Raw genomic sequence first — 19,974 nt, 5'->3', positions numbered from 1 at the left:
GTAGAATTGATATTACATCTTTCTTAAATATTTACTGGAATTTACCAGTGAAGCTATCTGGGCCTAGAGTTCTCTTCTTCGGAAATTTCTGTTTGCCTTTTAAACCTTGAACAATACGTACATATTTTTTTGAATGAATAGACTTTATATTTTAGAATAGCTGTTGATTTACAGAAAAATTAAGAAAGACAGTACAGTGTTCCCATATGCCTGCCCCTGCAACAGTTTCTTCTATTAGTACCTTATATTATTATCATACATTTTTATAACTAATGAACCAATAACAATACATTGTTATTAACTAAAGTTCATAGTTGACATTAAGGTTTGCTCTTTGTTTTGTACATTCTATGGGTTTTGACAAAATCATAATGTCATGTATCCCTTTACAGTATCATACATGGTAGAATCACTGCCTAAAAATCCCTCGTGCTTCTCCGATTCATCCTTCCATTCCTCCCTCCCAACCCCTGGCAATCTCTGATCTTTCTTCTGTCTCTATAATTTTGCATGTTCCAGAATGTCACACACTTGGAATCATACAGTGATGAACTTCTTTCACTTAACAATATACACTTAAGGTTCCTTTGTGTCTTTTTTGTGGCTCATTTCTTTTTACAGCTGAATAACATTACATTGTATGAATATACCAAAGTTTGTCTAGTTACCTATTAGAGGACATCTTAGTTGCTTCCAGTTTTTGGCTATTATAAATAAAGCTGCTATAGGCAGCTTTATTATAAACATGTAACATTGGTGATAAGTATATCTCTGATGTATTGAGCCACCAGGGTTTTAGGTTTAATTTTCTACACAGCATAATCTTTATCCCGACTAGTACAAAAATCTGATGCAAAATACATCTAAGTAATTGGTAATAACAGCTGAGTATGGAAAGTGCTATGATAAGAGATGCCTCACTGGGTATCAAATAGGTGGGACACACAGCCCGTATTTGAGTGGAAGGATAAGTATGGCTTAGCCAAGCAGGGACGGTTACATGAAACTTCTTGGAGGAAGCACTGTTTACGAAGAGACTAAAAAAGTTAAGTTTGAATTAGCCAGGAAAAGGGGAATCTTGAGTAGTTTCAGTGGAGTGCTTGCAGCAAAAGTCAGTCTCAAAATTGGGGTGGGAGATTATACACAATGAAACCAGAACAAGCCAGAATTAAAGAAGTAATATTTGACAGATTTTTAACTGTTATTTTATTTTGAGGTTGGAAAACTCTGATCGTAGATAAAGGCTCACGGGAAGGAACCAACCAGTAGAGAAGGAACAGCTGAAGATACAAGAGAGAGAAGATTAGGACAGGCCAAGGTCACTGAGAGTTGGGAGGAAATAATTTCTGTAGCAGATGCATAGGACTGGGCTTAGAAGAGATTTCTCTTCTATATAGTAAGAAGGAACGAGGGCTGGATAGACACAGATCCAGTTGATGCGCTGGTGGCAGGAAGTTGACGGGTGTGTGTCTTCTGCTACCTGGTTCCTCTGTAAATAAGAAGCAGTGTTGCTGGCTGAGAGGAGGGGAGGCAACCCTGTTGTGTACATGATCCATCAAAGGCCAGCCCTTGGGACTTCCCTGGCGGTCTAGTGGTTAGGACTCTGCGCTTCCACTGCAGGGGGCTGGGGTTTGATCCCTGGTCAGGGAACTAAGATCCCGCAAGCCGTGCAGCGTGGCCCAAAAAAAAAAAAAAAAAATGGCCAGCCCTTTTCTTGGTCCATGTATGCCATTTCTACCCACTTTCTCAAGGACTTCACATCTGCAAATGCCCCTTCTTTTCTTGCAACATCACTTCCTCCCTTGCTACTGAGCTTTCCCTATTAGCACAGAAACATGCTCCAACATAATAATAAACATAACAGTGAAATAAAAACAAAACCAGAAAAACTTCATTGGATCCCACACCCCCTCAGCTGATACCCCGTTTCTCTGCTCCTCGGCAATGGGCAACTTCTCAGGGAGTTATCTGGCTCAGCGAATCGTCTTCTTGACCCTCACCCACTCCTTAACCCCCTCCAATTGAGCTTCTGGCCAGAACTATACTAGTCAAGTTCACCAACGACTTCCAAATTGCCAAACTTTCAAATGGCCTGTCCTCTGTTCAACAGCTCTTGGTAGTATTTAGCACTTTTCTGCTTTCATATTGGTCACCTTTCATATTGATTTGGATTGCCACCGAAATCCTGACTCCTGTTCCTGGGAAGCAAATATAATTTTTTCAAGTTTTCTAAGCAAAGCAAATCCACCTTCAACCAAGTTGCAAAGATCTCACCTTCTACTCTTAATAATTTGTTGAAATAATTTTTCCCAAGCAAATACAATTTTCTCCTATGAAGAATTTTGGTGGTAGCTGTTAGTATAATAACATATTACTACTGTGATGTGCAAACCGTACTGATACTTGAGGATGGCATAAAGGTGTTATTTAAAAAGGGGGAAAACAAAATTTGAAGTTGGTTATTCTATATCACTCTCCCACTGGCCCACTGCTTGACTTTAACCTCAGTTTCTGATCATTTCAGGTTACTGTGTTTGCCATTTGGTAGTTATGTGGTAACTCATCACTCTTCTTTTTCAGTAAATGTTGACGATTACTGACATTTAATTATTCTGGGTCACTTCAAGAAATTCTAAAACAAAGTCTATGTGGATTATTTAACTTGAAGAAAATTGACATCTTCACCATATTCTCATTTATTTTCAAGAAATATAGTGTACCTCTATTCCTCTATTACATCTTTTATTCAAATATGTTTTATTATAGCCCTTGTTACCTTATTTTTCAGTTAAATATGGTAATATATGTAATGTTCTTTGCTCCAAAGTATTCACTCAATAAAAGTCAGCTGTTCATAGTTGTTGTTGCTGTTTTAGTGCTAGCTATTTCTTTTCAGGATTATTCCTAGTTTTTTTCCCCATAGTGAATGACATCTTTTTCCCCCTAAATTTATTTTCTGTATAAGAAATACAGTGGCTTCTGTATATTTTTACTTACTGAATTATGTTTTTTAATACTATTTACCTTTTAAAAATAGACTCTTGAATTTTCCAAACAGCTTATATGCAAACGTAATGTTACTCATTTTGTTCAATTTTGTTATCCTTCTACTTTATCTGCTTGTAGGATTATTATAAAGATCAAGTTGACTAATATGTAAAATCATTTTAAAAACTGTAGTAGAGTCTACCAAAATAATTATTTTATGATAAAATATCAATGTATTTGAATACTTGGATAATTATCTATCAATTAATTATTGTGTAGGACAATGACCATATGATACTTTGAATAAAGTAGCATATTACAGCATTAAAAAAAAAAGTCTACAAATAACAAATGCCGGAGAGGGTGTGGAGAAAAGGCAACCCTCCTACATTGTTGGTGGGAACATAAGTTGGTGGAGCCACTGTGGAAAACAGTATGGAGGTTCCTCAGAAAACTAAAAATAGAATTACCATATGATCCAGCAATCCCATTCCTGGGCATATATCCAGACAAAACTATAATTCAAAAAGATACATGCACCCCTATGTTCATAGCAGCACTATTCACAATAGCCAAAACATGAAAACAACCTAAATGTCCATCGACAGATGAATGGATAAAGAAGATGTGGTACATATAAAAAATGGGATACTACTCAGCCATAAAAAGAAAGAAAGAATGCCATTTGCAAGCAACATGGATGCAACTAGAGATTCTCATACTAAGTAAGTCAGAAAGAGAAAGACAAATAGCATATGATACCACTTATATGTGGAATCTAAAATATGACACAAATGAACCTATCTATGAAACAGAAACAGAATCATGGACACTGAGAACAGACTGGTGGTTGCCAAGGGGGAGGGAAGGATTGGGAGTCTGGGATTAGTAGATGCAAACTATTATGTATAGAATGGATAAACAACAAGGTCCTACTGTATAGCACAGAGAACTATATTCATTATCCCATTATAATCCATAATAGAAAACAATATTAAAAAATGAATGTATATATATATAACTGAATCACTTTGCTGTATAGCATAAATTAACACAACAGTTTAAATCAACTATACTTCAATAAAAAATATTGATAAAAAAGAAAAAAAAATTTTTGTTATCTTTATGGATTGCTTAGTACTTCCAGAAAAATATTAAATAATTAAAGGCCATTAGGGTAACATCTTGCTTTTGTTTTACCCCTGACTGATATTAATGCCTCCAGTGTTTTCAATTATGATGTTGGCTTTAGAGTTTAGGCAAAAATCTCTATATTCCAAAATCTTTCTATCTGCCACATGATACAAAACGATTTTGAATGTAATCCAATGCTTTTTCATTATTTACTGAGATGAACATGAAATATTTTTTCTCGTTTGACCTGCTGACCTATTGATACGATTATAACAGATTTTCAAATGTTCATCCTCCCCTGGGTTCTGTGAATAAACTTTCATAGCTCATGTGTATACCATGCTATTGGAGTTGGTTTGATAATATTTACTTTAGTTAAAATATTGTTCTTTAATCTTTCCCAGGTATTGTATCAGGATTATTCTAACTTTTCTTTATGTTAAGCACACTGGGGGAGTTTTAAGTGTCAGATGAACTGTACATAACTTAAAATTTATTAATTAAGCGACCTAAGCTGATCCCTCATTTGGGAGGACAAGTAGGCTTTTAGACAAGTTTTAAAATTTCTTCCAGTTACCTATCTTCCAGTTTTTAAAACTTCTTGGATCATTGAATGGCAATTTATACTTCCTTTGAAATTCATTTCTTTACCTTCAAATGTACTAGCCTAGGACACCCACCAAAAACTGTTTTAATATCATGGTGGGTAATTGCACCTATTTCTCATTCATAATGTGCTTTGTCTGTTCTTAGTTTTTGCTGGATTAGATTTATTAGAAGCTCACTTTCTTAAAAAAAAAAAAGCATTACAATTTTTTTCAAAAAACAATGCAATAGGATTTCTTTCATAATTTCTTAACTTTTGTTTTTATCTATAATAATTCATTTGCATTCATTCTGATGCCTTGGGTGTCTATTCTTGTTCCCTTTTTAACTTCTGGATTTGAATTTTCCTCCATTTATTATAATTCCTTATTGCTCAGTAATTAAGAATTTCCTGCTTTTAGCTTGGACTCATAATTTTTAGTATTCAGTGTTCTGAATTTGGAAATGGGTTGGCCTTAATTTGAGACTCTATTAGTAGAGGACCTTAATTCATACAATTTTATAATTACAACTGTGTTTATTTCTGTTTTCTATGCTTCCTTGCTGTAATCTTTGGTTTATGTATTTGACTATAAGGACTAAGCATCTCTTAAAATTACTTTTTCCAGTATTTTGGGAGATGACTATCTTTTGAATCAGTTATACTTATGTTGTTTTTACACATTTGAAGTATGTTTAAACTCATATTTGATTATTTTGCAAAATCAAGAGTAAATATTTGTTTCAAGTTTAGCAGAGTTTTATTCCTCTCCCCATTCTCAGCCCCACCCCACTTCCAATTTCTTCTATTATCTTAGCTTTTGTTAATGTTCTTTGAAGTTTTAGTACACAGATGGTGGTTGTTAAGTTACTTTTACATGACATGTCTTTTTTTTTTTTAATTTTTAATTTATTTACTTATTTATTTATTTATTTTGGCTGTGTTGGGTCTTTGTTTCTGTGCGAGGACCTTCTCTAGTTGCGGCGAGTGGGGGCCACTCTTCATCGCGGTGCGCGGGCCTCTCACTGTCACGGCCTCTCCCGTTGCGGAGCACAGGCTCCAGACGCGCAGGCTCAGTAATTGTGGCTCACGGGCCCAGTTGCTCCACGGCATGTGGGATCTTCCCAGACCAGGGCTCGAACCTGTGTCCCCTGCATCGGCAGGCGGATTCTCAACCACTGCGCCACCAGGGAAGCCCACATGACATGTCTTTTGATGGTATTTTGCAATTTATATTTTGTTTATAATAAGGTACCTACCTTATACAGCAGACGTACATAGAATTTTTCTTATATAAACTAGTTTTCATGCTTCCCACAGTCCTTAGGTCCATTAATTTCACACTTTTTAATCACTTAATTATATTTCATCTCTCAGTTATCTAGAGCTTATATTTAAGCAGATTTTAAAAAGATATGTACTTAGTTATTTTGTTTTCTGAGCCCTAGCACATCTGAGAATGTCATTATATTAACTTTATGTGTGAAATAAAACTTATCTAACTATACAATTTTTTTTTTTACTAAATCCTCCATCCCCAAACCTATAGATTTTGGTCCACTGAAAAATTGGAAATGGCATCATAAATTTGATATGTTAAGAATATTATTCACCTTAAATTAAAATCTAATAAGCTATTTTTATAAACTTAAATTTCATATGAAAATGAAATACATTCTATGTCCTCATGATAATACAGTCTGTATTGTGTGTATAACCAATAATCTAGCACTTTAAAACTTATTATATGACTTTTTATTTAGAGGATGTTTTGAATATTATTCAAGATGAAGGCTTTAAAATACTGATGCAGAGACAAATAGTGTTATCAGAAGAAGAAGCAAAAACACTGTGCATGGAGTATGAAAATAAAGATTATTTTGGAAATCTTATAGAAAATATGACCAGGTAAAACAGATTGCAGGTTGAGAAAGCACAGTCTGATTTATGTTTGAATCATTTAAACCTCTTAACCCTGCTTTCTGTACAAGTTGCCAAATCTCTCAATTCTGTGAAGACGTGCTGAGTCTACTTCTTTGCCAATCTCCCTCCCATTTTGATTCCCTGCTCAACTGTGTGTCTTTTCTGGTCCTCCTGGAATGTTATTAGAGCAATGCAAGGTTCTGAGTGAAGCCCCTGGAGTCCAGTTGAGTTAAATGCCAGAAGCCAGAGTGTGCAGCATCATGAAGTCCAAGTAAGAGAGCTGTGACTGACTCTCAAGGACTTTGGTAATCCTAAAGATCACTAGTCCTAGGAGACGAATGGGATGCTAGAAATCTGTCAGGTTTCTAGAAGAGTAAATGAAACAGCAGCTGGGGCAGAAAGCCAGCAAGGGTATATAAATTAGCAGGAGCACGGGGACAATATAGGGACCACTCTCTCAGAACCAAGCCCCTTCTCTTCCCTTCCTTTCTCTGCTTCCATTCTTTTATGAATATGCTGTTGAGAGTACACCAACAGAAATTAATTTCATACTCTTGATAAAAAGGGTTATTTTACTTTTTTCGTCTAACAAACACACTTGTATTATCTACCTATAATTAGCTACAAGCCATCCTTTCATTAACTTTGTTTTTTCTTTTCTAACAGCGGTCCATCTCTAGCCCTTGTTTTAGTAAGAGAAAATGGTTTAGGACACTGGAAACAGTTAATTGGACCAAGCACTGTGGAAGAAGCCAAAGAATACCTTCCAGACAGGTATGATTCACGTCATGGGTCTCAAACTTTTTTCATGGGAGCCATTGTGATTTTTTGGGGGATATGGGGGTATAGGAACCAGAGCTGTAGGCCAAGGTTCTCTTCTCAGGCTTTGCAAGAGAAGGTTGTGGGCTGCTTGGTTTGAGACTGGTAAGTGGTAGCTACCCAGCCAAAAGGCCATATCTTGGCAGAAATATCTGCCCCATGCACTATTTAGGAGAAATTATTTTGAGAAGGGTGTGATAGTTGCTTCAGATTCTTTAATTGATCATAACCGTTTCAAGACAAAAAGGGAAACCTCTTGCACTGTTGGTGGGAGTGTAAATTGATACAACCACTATGGAGAACAGTATGGAGGTTCCTTAAAAAACTAAAAATAGAACTACCATAGGACCCAGCAATCCCACTACTGGGCATATACCCAGAGAAAACCATAATTCAAAAAGACACATGCACCCCAATGTTCATTGCAGCACTATTTACAATAGCCAGGACATGGAAGCAACCTAAGTGTCCATCAACAGATGAATGGATAAAGAAGATGTGGCACATATATACAATGGAATATTACTCAGCCATAAAAAGAAACGAAATTGAGTTATTTGTAGTGAGGTGGATGGACCTAGAGTCTGTCATACAGAGTGAAGTAAGCCAGAAAGAGAAAAACAAATACCATATGCTAACGCATATATATATGGAATCTAAAAAAAAAAAAGGTTCTGAAGAACCTAGGGGCAGGACAGGAATAAAGACGCAGCCGTAGAGAATGGACTTGAGGACACGGGGAGTGGGAAGGGTAAGCTGGGACGAAGTGAGAGAGTGGCACTGACATATATACACTACCGAATGTAAAACAGATAGCTAGTGGGAAGCAACCGCATAGCAGGGAGATCAGCTTGGTGCTTTGTGACCACCTAGAGGGGTGGGATAGGGAGGGTGGGAGGGAGGGGATATGGGGATATATGTATACGTATAGCTGATTCAGTTTGTTATACAGCAGAAACTAACCCAACAATGTAAAGCAATTATACTCCAATAAAGATGTTAAAAAGAAAAAAGTTTCAAGACAATGATGACTAACAATATGTAGCCTACAATTTGGTAGGAACATTTACTACGTTAATGTACTGATGAATCTTAGAACTTTGTAATCAGCTCAACCCTGGCATGTTACCTGTTACCTAGGCAGCATTTTAAAAATATTTTTTGATCTTAGCTGTTGGACTTGGTCTCAGCTAGAGGAGGGAGGTAGTATCTCATGCATTTCCATTCTTGGCATGTAGCTGATGGAAACAAACTGAATTGTAATTCACTTGAATTCTTTGTGCTGATTTCAGAGTAGGACTGAAGTCAGGGGAAGAAAAGCCCTCCTTTAAGTGAGCAAGCATAAAGATGCTTTATCAGGCACAGCAAACTTACATACCCACTGACACAATAAATAACAGGACTAGTGAAACATCACGTATATGAAAGTTGCAATGTTTTCTTTTGGGTAGGAGATCATGAATCGGACTTGTCCTGAGTGGATACATTTCACCCCTCTTTTTGGCCCTACTCGCTTACGTCTTTGCTCCTGTGCCAGACAATTACTGTAAAGGATAATATGTGTTGGACACTCTTTATGTGGAATGAGCAGGGTGCCACAGAACCTCTTAAATGAAATGTAGCAGAGAATGCAATACATGGCATCAGAGAGAGGAATTCCTATCAGTACCTGGCCTATGCGTGTAGGCACACTCTTCTAGAAACTGTGGTTCCAAGTGTGGAGGCTACGTACCAGCATAGAGACATTTTCTCCAGGGGAAGGAACTCAGTAATTGCCCTTCTCCTCCCCACTATTATAGTGAGAGTTCCCATCCTAAGCCCTTACGATCCCTAATGTTGCCACAAGTTCACAATTACTCTTAACCATTATTTTTGATTGGTCCCCCTTTTCTAGGTTGCTTTAGAAACAACTCCTTCAGCAGAGCTCTGCCCTTTCCTGCCCTTGGGCGTCAGAGTCTACACTCCCCATTGCTTAATCTGAAATACGGTCACTTGCATGCAAGAGAAACACAGCAACCCTTCTCTCCCATCCTTACACGCACACACACACACACACACACACACACTTTTTCCCAATAACCGCGTCTAACAGCCTAACAGAGGGGCTGCTTGTAGTTCTCTGCATTGAATGGAGTCAGTGCTGACGATGGCTTAGGCTGTTTTTATCATTCACTGTGCAAATCCCCCATCCCTGGCAATCACAGGCTCCACGGGTCTTAGTCTGCTAATATCTTCAAACCAGAGGTGTGAGAACAGCCAAGGGCTGAGTGGGAGGGTCAAGTTGGATAACGAAAAACGGAAATCTGAAATGGTCACTGAAACCAGAGAGGCAAGAAGAGGGTCTTTAAGTTGAGGACAGAAAGCCAAGTTTCCAGTGATGTCAGCCTATTAACAAGAAGGGAGGTTATTCACTGCGGCTGGATTTTGTGGGTCACTTGCTTAGGACTGTGTGCAAAGGGCAGAAAATGTAATGAGCAATAAGTATCTCCTCTACTGAAATATAAAGAGATGGAGAGACAGAAAGAAAAAGGGGCAACTGAAAAACACTGAGGAATGACAACTGATTTCAGAGCTATGTATGCATCTATCATACAGAAACGGAACCAGAATAAACTGTCTACCCCAGCATGGATTGTCCATTACCATCAGTGTCACTCCTGCCTCTCTCCACAAAGCCATCCTGTACGCTCCTCTTGTATTCCTGCTTTGCTCACGTGGAGGGTTCCACTGCAGTGTCTCCTGGATTCAGTGTTTATAATTTGGTATCTTTGGTATAGGGTCAAATGCCATCTCTAGTGCTTGATATTATTTAGTGATGAAAGAAGGGGAAGGAATATTTATTGACAGCTTAATATGTACCATATATTTCAAATATATCATCTGATTGCATCCTCAAAATCTCCTTCCAAAACAGGGTTTATTATCATATTTATGTTTGAGACAACTAAAGCACAGAGAAGGGAATAACTGCCCAGTATCACATAGCTAACAAGTGATGCCACCAGGGTTCTATAGTCTGTGTTTTTTCACTGCTCCAGGGTGTTCATTCCATCTTTCACAGCTGTCAGTCTCCATTATGATGATTATTGAAATGTTCATGTCCTTTCTTCCTAACGACTGTTCCTCCCTGGAAGGAAGTAGCATGCCCCAAGCCACTCTGCAGTTACTTCCGTTTGCACAATGCAAATATGAATAGTTTTACATTGTGTTATGTTGTGTTATATTATATGTCATGTTATAAGCTTATGACTTGACTTCTTTTTCAAAGTTTATGCGCACAATTTGCAATGGAGAGTTTGCCTATCAACCAGTTGTATGGAAGTGATTCATTAGAAGCTGCTGAAAGGGACATACGATATTTCTTTCCTCCTCAACACACTGCAGCACTGATTAAACCTCATGTAACACAAGAGCAAAGAGGTAAATATATAAAAATAGAGCTGATGTATACATTTTTCTTCAAATTTTATGAAATTTTGCAAACTACAGGAAAGTTGAAAGAATAAAGCAATGAGCACCTTCATTGTCATGAGGTAGCGCTCCAAGTTTAGGCTGTTGGTGGGATTTTGACCAGACTGACTTCATTTAATTCCCTTAGTGGTGCCCTGCCGGTTCAGGGAAAAGGGTTCAGAGTGGCTGGCCCTTTCAATCCACGTGCAGCAGGAAGTTCCTTGGCATTTGCAGCATGGGGATGAAAACACGTGTTCACTTTTAGCCCAGGAGCAGATTTCCTCCCAGGTGGATTCTGGAAAGATGGATCTCAGAGACTGAACATCCGCGTTAACATACTGAAGTTCTTCTGAACATCCATCTGGTGCTTTTTCAGTTTAGTGCAGCATAGTTTTGGTTTTTTAAAACCACTGGATGCAAGTAACACTGTGACCTTCCTTAGTTATTTCAATCTACTTGAATATGGAGCAAAAGTAGAGGCAGTCTGCCAAGACTACCAAATATCTGTTTTCCCTAGAGGATATCCTGACGCTTATCAAAGAGGCTGGATTTGATATAACACAGATGAAGGAGAGGCTCCTAACTGAAGAGGAAGCGGACAAAGTTTATTTTAAAATAAAAGGAAAAGACTTTTATAAAGATGTATTGGAAGTTTTATCGGAGTAAGTTTCTGATATATAGGTCTTTGCATTATAAAAGTGGTAACTGTTCATTGTAGAAACTTTGAAAAATACAAAAATTCATTAAAATATTGCATTTAATACAATTCATGAAAAGACACCCTGGTAGTATTTGGAGTTCTTTTTTTTTAGGTTTTCACATTAGATATAGAGGCTATCTGGTTTGAAACCCCTGTTTTGCCAACATATTTAATCTTTGCCTTAGTTTCCTTATCCATAAAATGGGGATGATAATAGTACCTACCTCACAGGTACTACTGTGAGGGCTAACTACTTCATATACGGAAAGTAATTTACATTGAAAGTAATTGGAATAGTGCCTGGCATGTATCCCTACAATTAAACTACAACACTCTTCTAGCACAAAAGCCTGTTGCAAGGGAATTCTCAGGTGGTCCAGTGGTTAGGACTCCCAGCTTCCACTGCAGGGGGCACAGGTTCGATCCCTGGTAAGGGAACTAAGATCCTGCAAAATGGATGGTGCAGTCAAAAAATAAAAAATAAAAAAAAAAAAACAAAGAGGAAAAAGAAAGCACAAAATCACACTGACGAGGACAAAGAATAAAGATGAGCTCTCTGGATGAAGTTGTGGCATTCTGTCTTTAGCTGTGTATGCAGTCTCTACAGTTGTCAATAGCCCAAGTCTTCTGAAAGCATTGTTGTTTGCAGGGGTCCATCTTTGGTCATGATCCTGACCAAGTGGAATGCTATTTCCGACTGGAGACGATTGATGGGTCCCGTAGACCCAGAGGAAGCAAGACTTCTGTCCCCAGACTCTATCCGAGCCCAGTTTGGAAGAAGTATTTTGAAAAATGCTGTCCATGGAGCTTCTAATATGCAGGAGGCAGTGGAGACGATTAATAGAGTGTTTGAAGACTTTGTTGCTGAGAACCCTGAGAAAAACTAAAGTACAGTACCTCTTTAATTATTATTCTGTCTTCTTTTCTTATTACAGTGGCTGGGCCTAAGATAAGGCCATTGTGGAAAGACCAGACCTTTTCCCATATTCCTGTGTTAAACCTCATTTCCTGCCAGACACACTCTGCGGTTCCACAGCAGCCTGGGAGCCTCAAAGCCAAGCCTTGTAGATGCCAGGGACCTGGGAGACAGTGGGGCAAGTGAGACACCCGTGGGTTTGCAAGCCTTGGTCTCGAGCTGTCTGTGCCATCTGCCATGACTCAGGCTCATCAGCCTCTCTCCTTGATTTCCCTCCACTTCTTCACTCTGAATGGCCAAAGTCTCATTCAGCAGCCTCAACTCTATTCTCTAAGTATCTGGAAACCTGGAGCCTATTAACTACCTGTGGGTGCTATATGATAATGGAATAGAATAGAATATTAGAAAGTACAGAGTGAAAGGCAATCATTTCTATTCCTTGACAAAGAGGTGCTTACTGGGGAGAGGTAGCAACATAATATGTATGTGGATTGAGTCTGCTCAGTTGGTGATCGAAAACTTAAAAACTTTCCTATCCTGGGCAATGTGGGAGATAGAGTGTAAGACAGATGATTTTCCCCATCAAACCTGCTTTCCTTCTTTATTTTCAAAGAGCAGGCTCACGAATGTACACCTATATGGCGCCAGCTGCTGACCTGAATATGACTCTACAGCTTCTTCACAGGTGGAGTGTAGTCCCCACCTGGACGAGCCAAACGGAGACTCAGCCTCCAGCGCATAATGAGGAAGCGAAGTGAAATGGAGCAACCCCTCCGCACCCAACCAGCTTCCTCAGGGAGAGACGAGCAAGCACATTGTTTCCTCACATTATCATTTAGGCCATGATTTCTCCAGGTATAAGAAGACTGTATCAAAATATTAGATGCATAAAATAAATTCTGGCATAGTGCAGCTCATTCCATTAGTCTGACTCAATTATAAACCAAAGCATGATGGCACAACCCTTGAACACTGATGTTGGGAAAATATGTATTGTATGTCTGCTTGAACTGTGGGTTCTTGGTTAATACAAAACTATGGGTTCTTGGTTAATACATAATCATGAAGGCTGTTACCTTCAGGGAAATGCAAATATAATGGGGAGACAAAACTCACAGAAACAATATCTAATTATAACTATCATCAGACAGTACATTATTAAGCATGTCAATGATGAATGACTTGGGGGGGTGGTAGTGAGTAGAACTACATTCTTTTTATTGCATCTATTAGAAATATGGTGTAGATCTAACGTCGACATATCCCTCCCTTTTGTGATAAGCGGAACATTATGGATAATACAGGGGATTTTGAATTAGTGTATATTTCAGTGCTGAATTGATGGGTGTATGTCTGATGGGTAGGAGCTGGAGAAGGTAAGGGATGAAATAAATCTTGAAAAATGGGTAGGATTTTCAAAATCAGACACAGACGTAGAGAACAAATGTATGGATACCAAGGGGGAAGGTGGGGGGAGGAACTGGGAGATTGGGATTGACACATATACACTATTGATACTACATATAATATTTATACTATATATAAAACTAATGACAACATGCGGAACTCTACTTAATGCACTGTGGTGACCTAAATGGGAAGGAAATCCAAAAAAAGAGGGGATATATGTATATGTATAGTTGATTCATTTTGCTGCACAGCAGAAACTAACACAACATTGTAAAGCAACTATACTCCAATAAAAATTAATTTAAAAAAAACAATTCAATTTACTACAGCATCAGAAGAGTAAAATACTTAGGAGTAAACTTAATCTGTGTACGAGTGCAAGACTTTTACACTGAAACTTATAAAACAATGATGAAAGAAACTAAAGAAGACACAAATAAGTAGAAAGACATCCTGTGTTCATGGACTGGAAAACTTAATACTGTTAAGATGACAATGCTACCCAAATTAATATAGAGATTCAATGCAATCTCTATAAAAATCCCAACAGTATTTTTTGCAGAAATGGAAAAACCCATACTAAAATTCATATCAAATTTCAAGGGACTCAGAATAGCTAAAATAATCTTGAAAAAGAACAAAGTTGGAGTACTCTCACTTCTTGATTTCAAAACTTATTACAAAGTGACACTGGTCAAAACAGTGTGGCAGTGGCATAAGGAAAGACACATAAACAAATGGAATAGAACTGAGAACCTATAAATGAACTTCTACATCCATGGTCAGTTGGTGTTTGACAAAGGTGCCAAGGTCATTCAGTGAGAAGAGAAGAGTCTCTTCAGTAAACAGTACTGGGAAAACTAGCTATCCTTTAAAATAATGAACTTGGACCACTGACCTTACACTATATACAAAAAAATAATTCAGAATGGATTAAACGCCTACCTTTAAGAGCTAAAACAATAAAACTCTTAAAAGAAAAAAACGGGAAAATCTGCAAGACCTTGGATTAGGCAATAGTTTCTTAAATATGACCCCAAAAGCACAGGCAACAAAGGAAAAAGATAAACTGGTCTTCATAAAAATTAAAACCTTCAGGGAAACAGGTTCCTTTCTTTTGGAGTGAGCTGACCTTGGCAGAGCGGTATGGCCCCTAGGTACCCATGCCTGTGACCCTGCCTCTGCCTACACAGTCCAGACACAGGGGTGGGGATCTGGGCTCCTTGGATGCTGAGAGTTGCACGGTGTGGGCAGTGCAGTTTGCAAGCCGGTACCTGGCCGCAGGCATCCATGCCCTCTAGGCCTGTGTGGCCAGGTCCTACCGCCACCCGCCTAGGCAACTGCCTGGACAAGCAGGTCCTCACACTGTGCCTCTGATGGGGAGGCTGCAGAGGTCGTTAGAGCCAGACCCCATGTGGCCCTCCTGCCCATGTGGGATGTGGGGCCTCTCTCCAGACCTCTGCTTTTTCATCTGCTCTCTCTGCACTGGGCGGAAGAGGGACCGCTGATGTTTGACATCCTAAGCTGCCATCTCTGTTCTCCCCAGGTTGTTAGGCTGCAGTGGGTCCATCCAACTCCAAGGCTGACAAGACAGAAGTTAATCCTCTGGGATCCCTCTCAGGAAAGCTGGAGCACCGGACACGTGAACCAACTCCTTCCCTCCCCTGGAGTTAGGGGGTCTCTTTCTGGTTGTGTGGCACTCCTAAGGGTGCCTTAAGCCTGAGGTGGGAGGGTCTGGTTTCATGGTCACCTACAGTGCAGGGGCTTTTCACTTCGTTTCTGGATTTCTCACAAGAGAATCTGTCCATGAATATCTGCTGACCTGGTGAGTTTGGGGGGAAGGATGGTCTAGGGCTTCCTACTCTGCCATCTTGCTGACACCACCTCTTGATCATTTGGTATTAATAATATATTACTCACTCCCAAACTCTAGTATTCCAGCACAGTTTGAAAAGCAGACTTGTGAATACCCATCTGTATTGGTAAATTATACAAAATCTAATGGCATGTGAATTATCCATAAGTATATTTCTCATTTTTTCCTTTAGAATACATTTTTTTTCAAACTAGGGTAAATTAATTATTGGGTTTCTTTGGATTGTGCAGAGAAATAAATATAGTAAAAACCTTCACCTTCCTCACTCCTTCAAATTGAATACCCTTATCTGATGCTTGACACGCCTGGTAGTATTGGGGCATTCGTAATACGACTGTGTTAAGTGGCACACTGTTATTGCCTCAGGAGTGGTCCAGGACTTCAAAAGCATTAAAGCCGAAAACTCTTAATAACCAGCAGATGGCATGATTCACTCAGTTGTCTATGTGTATGTAGCTGTACGGAGATTTTAAAAGCAAGACGTAGGGAAAAGCTATTACTTTCAGATTGTAGAATTAGCTTTCAGTAGTCAGAAAACTAACAATCAATGTCCAAAGAGATATTCAATTAAACTTTAGTCTGTGTCAGTGTTGGTCTTGAGGGGATTAAATTTAGTGAGTGGGATGCAGCAGCATGTGGCAGGCATTTGGGGAGCTGGGGTTGGTGGTATCTGGGAATATCTTCTTGCCCCAGAGGAAGAAAGGTTAGAAAAGACTAGAAAGTTATCAGGGCTCCAGCTCAGTGGTGTGATCTTGAATCTTAGCTGGACTTCAGGCAGAAGACACATACCCTTGGCCACTGTGGCTGAGGCAGCTGAGGACTGCAGAACTGGTGGGCGTGCCTTGAAGCACTGGGCTGAGATTTGTAACCACGATGAGAAGCGCATGACGGTGGGGATATGGGTCCAAATACACGGACTGGCTCAGAAGGCAGGCAATGGTGTGCCTGTGAGGGAAGGAAGCACCTCTATCCCAACAGCCAGACAGAGCTGGGGGTGGGTCTGCTCTTCGTGAACTGCACCGTCCACAACAGTCTCCATCCTTCAGCACTGGCTCAGTCATGCACCTTGACCCTGAAGCCAGAGCTTCTCTGACTGCTCTGCTTAGCCCCTCTAGCCCCCTTCCAAGACAGGAGGCCTGAAGCATTCTGGATTAGAGCCTAATGCTTTCCAGGATCCCCTCCCTGGATCCTGTTCCCTGTAAGCAGATGCTCTGCAGAAAATGGACAGATTTCCTAAACTATGCTACGCTCTATTTTATGGCCCTCTTCCTGGAGTCTCTTGGTGCCCTTTCTTTTCATTGGAGTTAATCTGCTGCTATCGGGGTCTTCCCTGGTGGCGCAGTGGTTAAGAATCCAACTGCCAACGCAGGGGACACGGGTTCGATCCCTGGTCCGGGGAGATCCCACATGCCGCGGAGCAACTAAGCCCATGCGCCACAACTACTGAGCCCACACGCTGCAACTACTGAAGCCTGCGCACTCTAGCGCCAGTGCTCCGCAACGAGAAGCCAGCGCAATGAGAAGCCTGTGCACCGCAACGAAGAGTGGCCTCCGCTCGCGGCAACTAGAGAAAGCCCACGCGCAGCAACGAAGACCCGATGCAGCCAAAAAACAAAATCTGCTGCTACTGATGCTTGCCTGTATGGTCTGAACTTGCTCACCCCTTGGAAGCTACTTTGGATGACCTCCAAAGCCAGTTTTTTAAAATGCTTTTCAGAAAGGAAGAACGTTTACTAAGCAATGGTTCACGTGATTTTCAGCTGCTGAAATATTTCAATGACAATAAATACTTGAAGCCATTAGATGACTAAAAATGTTAATAAATTTTAAAAACCCATCTGTTTGATTCAACAACAGCATCTTAGATATCCCTTGATACCACGATGGAACTCTATTCATAATACAATTTTTTGCTTAACTTCAGTTTTTTAGACCTCATCCTATTATTCATGTTATTACAACTTTTTGAGATTTGGTATCAGCCCTCTGGTTCTGAGTCTTCCCTCTTATCTAAATTTAATTGCTAATCAAGTATGTTCTTTTTCCCTCTAAAATATATCACTAATGTGATCCAAACTTGCCATTACAAAGTGGTTCTCATCTAGGTATTATAGCTACAGGTTTTAGAATTATCTAGTTATAAAACTACTCTCATACAAATATTGCTACTAGATATATTAGACTTATGCATGTACTGCCTGAAATTGTAACGGCAAAATTACACACCATAGAGTTTCTTTCAAAACTTTCCTTTCAAAAAAGATTTCCTTACATCCTAGTAGAAAGAGACCTCTCTTAGGTAGAATAGTAAATATTGTTAGATCTGTAGGCTAGGAAGGCAGAGCTGTCCCTGGAGACTAGGGACTCCCTGATGGCTGGCTTGGGTCCAAGTTCCCCAGTAGCCTTGCCAAACCTTCCTTAGACATTGAGGCAGTCTGGAGGGCTTCCTCCCCAGCTTTCCGTCCCTCTTCCCTCTCTCTCACGGCTCTCCCAGCCCTGTTCACCTCCTGCCTCACTCTCTCTCTCACAGGTGTTTCCTCTAATAGGGTCCACATTTCATTTAATTCCATTTTGGTGCCTGCTTCTGTGAGCACCCAGACTAACACACATGTAAGCAATAAAATAGTTTTCATGTCTGCATGTCCACCTGGCTGAAATCCATACTATTGATACATTCAATCTCTCTCTCTCTCTCTCTCTTTCATAATATGTTTGTAGTATCTTCTAATTATAAAAGCAACACATGTTCATTAGACAAAATACAAGAAAGCATTTATGGCTTGTATTCTTTTGTGCCTCATTTTTTTTCCTGGTCCTGAGCAATCAATAACAGTGGAAAATTATTTGGGTCATAAAAATCTGTCCTCCCCTGGCATGCCTTGGGAACCACATTCGAAAAGTCCATTCTCACAAGTTATTGACAAAATAAACTAGTCATTCATTCCCCAGCTGCCTGGAGTGTGGAGAATGTTGCCAGCAGAGGGCTCACAGATGAAGAGAGACATCTAGTTCCCAGCTAAAATCTATAAAAGTTACGAGAAGGAGAAGATAATTTCAGTAAGGAGCTGGAAAATCAGCACTTTGATACACCTATGGGCCAAGCGTTCTGGAGGGTTACTGACAACAGGTTCAAGAACTTTCCTTGCAGGGCATACTCCTTGGCCCAGCAATGCCACTTAAATGAACTTATCCCCCAGAACTACTTAAGGATGTGCACAGATATTAGCTATCAAGCTGTTTATTCAGTTATTCAGTACATTCAGTTAAGAAACAACCTAAATCCCTAGTTACATGAGGGTCTGTTGAGTAATGCTCACCACGGAATACCTCGTGGCCATTATAATAAAGAAGCTGGCCTGGGCTTTATTGACATGAGAGCTACTTCATATAAAGGGCCGACTGAAGGTTATGAAACAGTATGTATAACAGGCTCCTAATTTTTTTTTTTATCATTATATAAACGCATAGAGGGAGATGAGGACTGCGAGAGAAGTGACTGTCAGTAAGAGGGAAATGTGGACACAGATACCTGGAGGAACGCCATGTGACTGCTGAGGCACAGATGGGAGTTATCCTGCCTGAAGCCAAGGAACGCCTGGCGTTGCTGGCAACCAGCAGAAGCCAGGGGAAAGTATTTGGTAACCAAACTGACGGCATTTGAAGGAATTGGGAGTTTTCTGAAGAAAGTGGCTTCATCAAGAGGACAAGGTGGTGGAATCGAGGGACCCTGGCCTCGCCCCCTCTCACGAGCCACCCGAATCGCAACTAACTGCCGAACGATCATTGATAACAAAGACTGGAACCTACCAAAAATGATATTCTACATCCAAAGACACAAAGAAGAAACGCAACGAGATGGCAGGAGGGGCGCACTCACGCTATAATCAAATCCCATACCCCCAGGTGGGCGACCCACAAACTGGAGAACAATTATATCGCAGAAGTTCTCCCACAGGAGTGAGAGCTCTGAGCCCCACGCCAGGCTCCCCGGCCTGGGGGTCTGGCCTCGGGAGGAGGAGCCCCCAGAGCATTTGGCTTTGAAGGCCGGCGGGGCTTGAGCGCAGGAGCCACGCAGGACTGGGGGGAACAGAGACTCCGCCACGCACGGAGCGCGCACACAAGGTTTCACGTGCACCGGGACTCAGGGCAAAGCAAAGCCTGGGCCAGACCTA

General features: G+C 40.2%; 2 protein-coding genes across 3 annotated transcripts in view; one reads left to right on the top strand and one right to left on the bottom strand.

The window, feature by feature from the left end:
- Nucleotides 1–19,965, top strand: part of NME8 (NME/NM23 family member 8) — a gene marked incomplete at its 5' end in the record, with an annotated part of 42,098 nt that extends 22,133 nt beyond the window's left edge. Inside the window, 5 exons of the mRNA XM_082400419.1 lie at nt 6,472–6,616; nt 7,298–7,405; nt 10,719–10,870; nt 11,418–11,562; nt 12,250–19,965. Coding sequence (XP_082256545.1) covers nt 6,472–6,616; nt 7,298–7,405; nt 10,719–10,870; nt 11,418–11,562; nt 12,250–12,487 — 788 coding nt within the window. The 3' untranslated portion in view covers nt 12,488–19,965. The remainder of the gene's footprint in view (nt 1–6,471; nt 6,617–7,297; nt 7,406–10,718; nt 10,871–11,417; nt 11,563–12,249) is intronic.
- LOC309632334 (calcium-independent phospholipase A2-gamma) overlaps nt 1–19,974 on the bottom strand; it is a 142,712-nt gene that overhangs the window by 122,306 nt on the left and 432 nt on the right. The gene's annotated exons all lie outside the window — the stretch shown is intronic.

The sequence above is a fragment of the Balaenoptera borealis genome, assembly GCF_965194805.1.
Source record: "Balaenoptera borealis genome assembly, chromosome: 7".
Classification (NCBI taxonomy): domain Eukaryota; kingdom Metazoa; phylum Chordata; class Mammalia; order Artiodactyla; family Balaenopteridae; genus Balaenoptera; species Balaenoptera borealis.
Note: the sequence above shows the minus strand (reverse complement) of the source record. Positions and strands in the feature narration are given on the sequence as shown.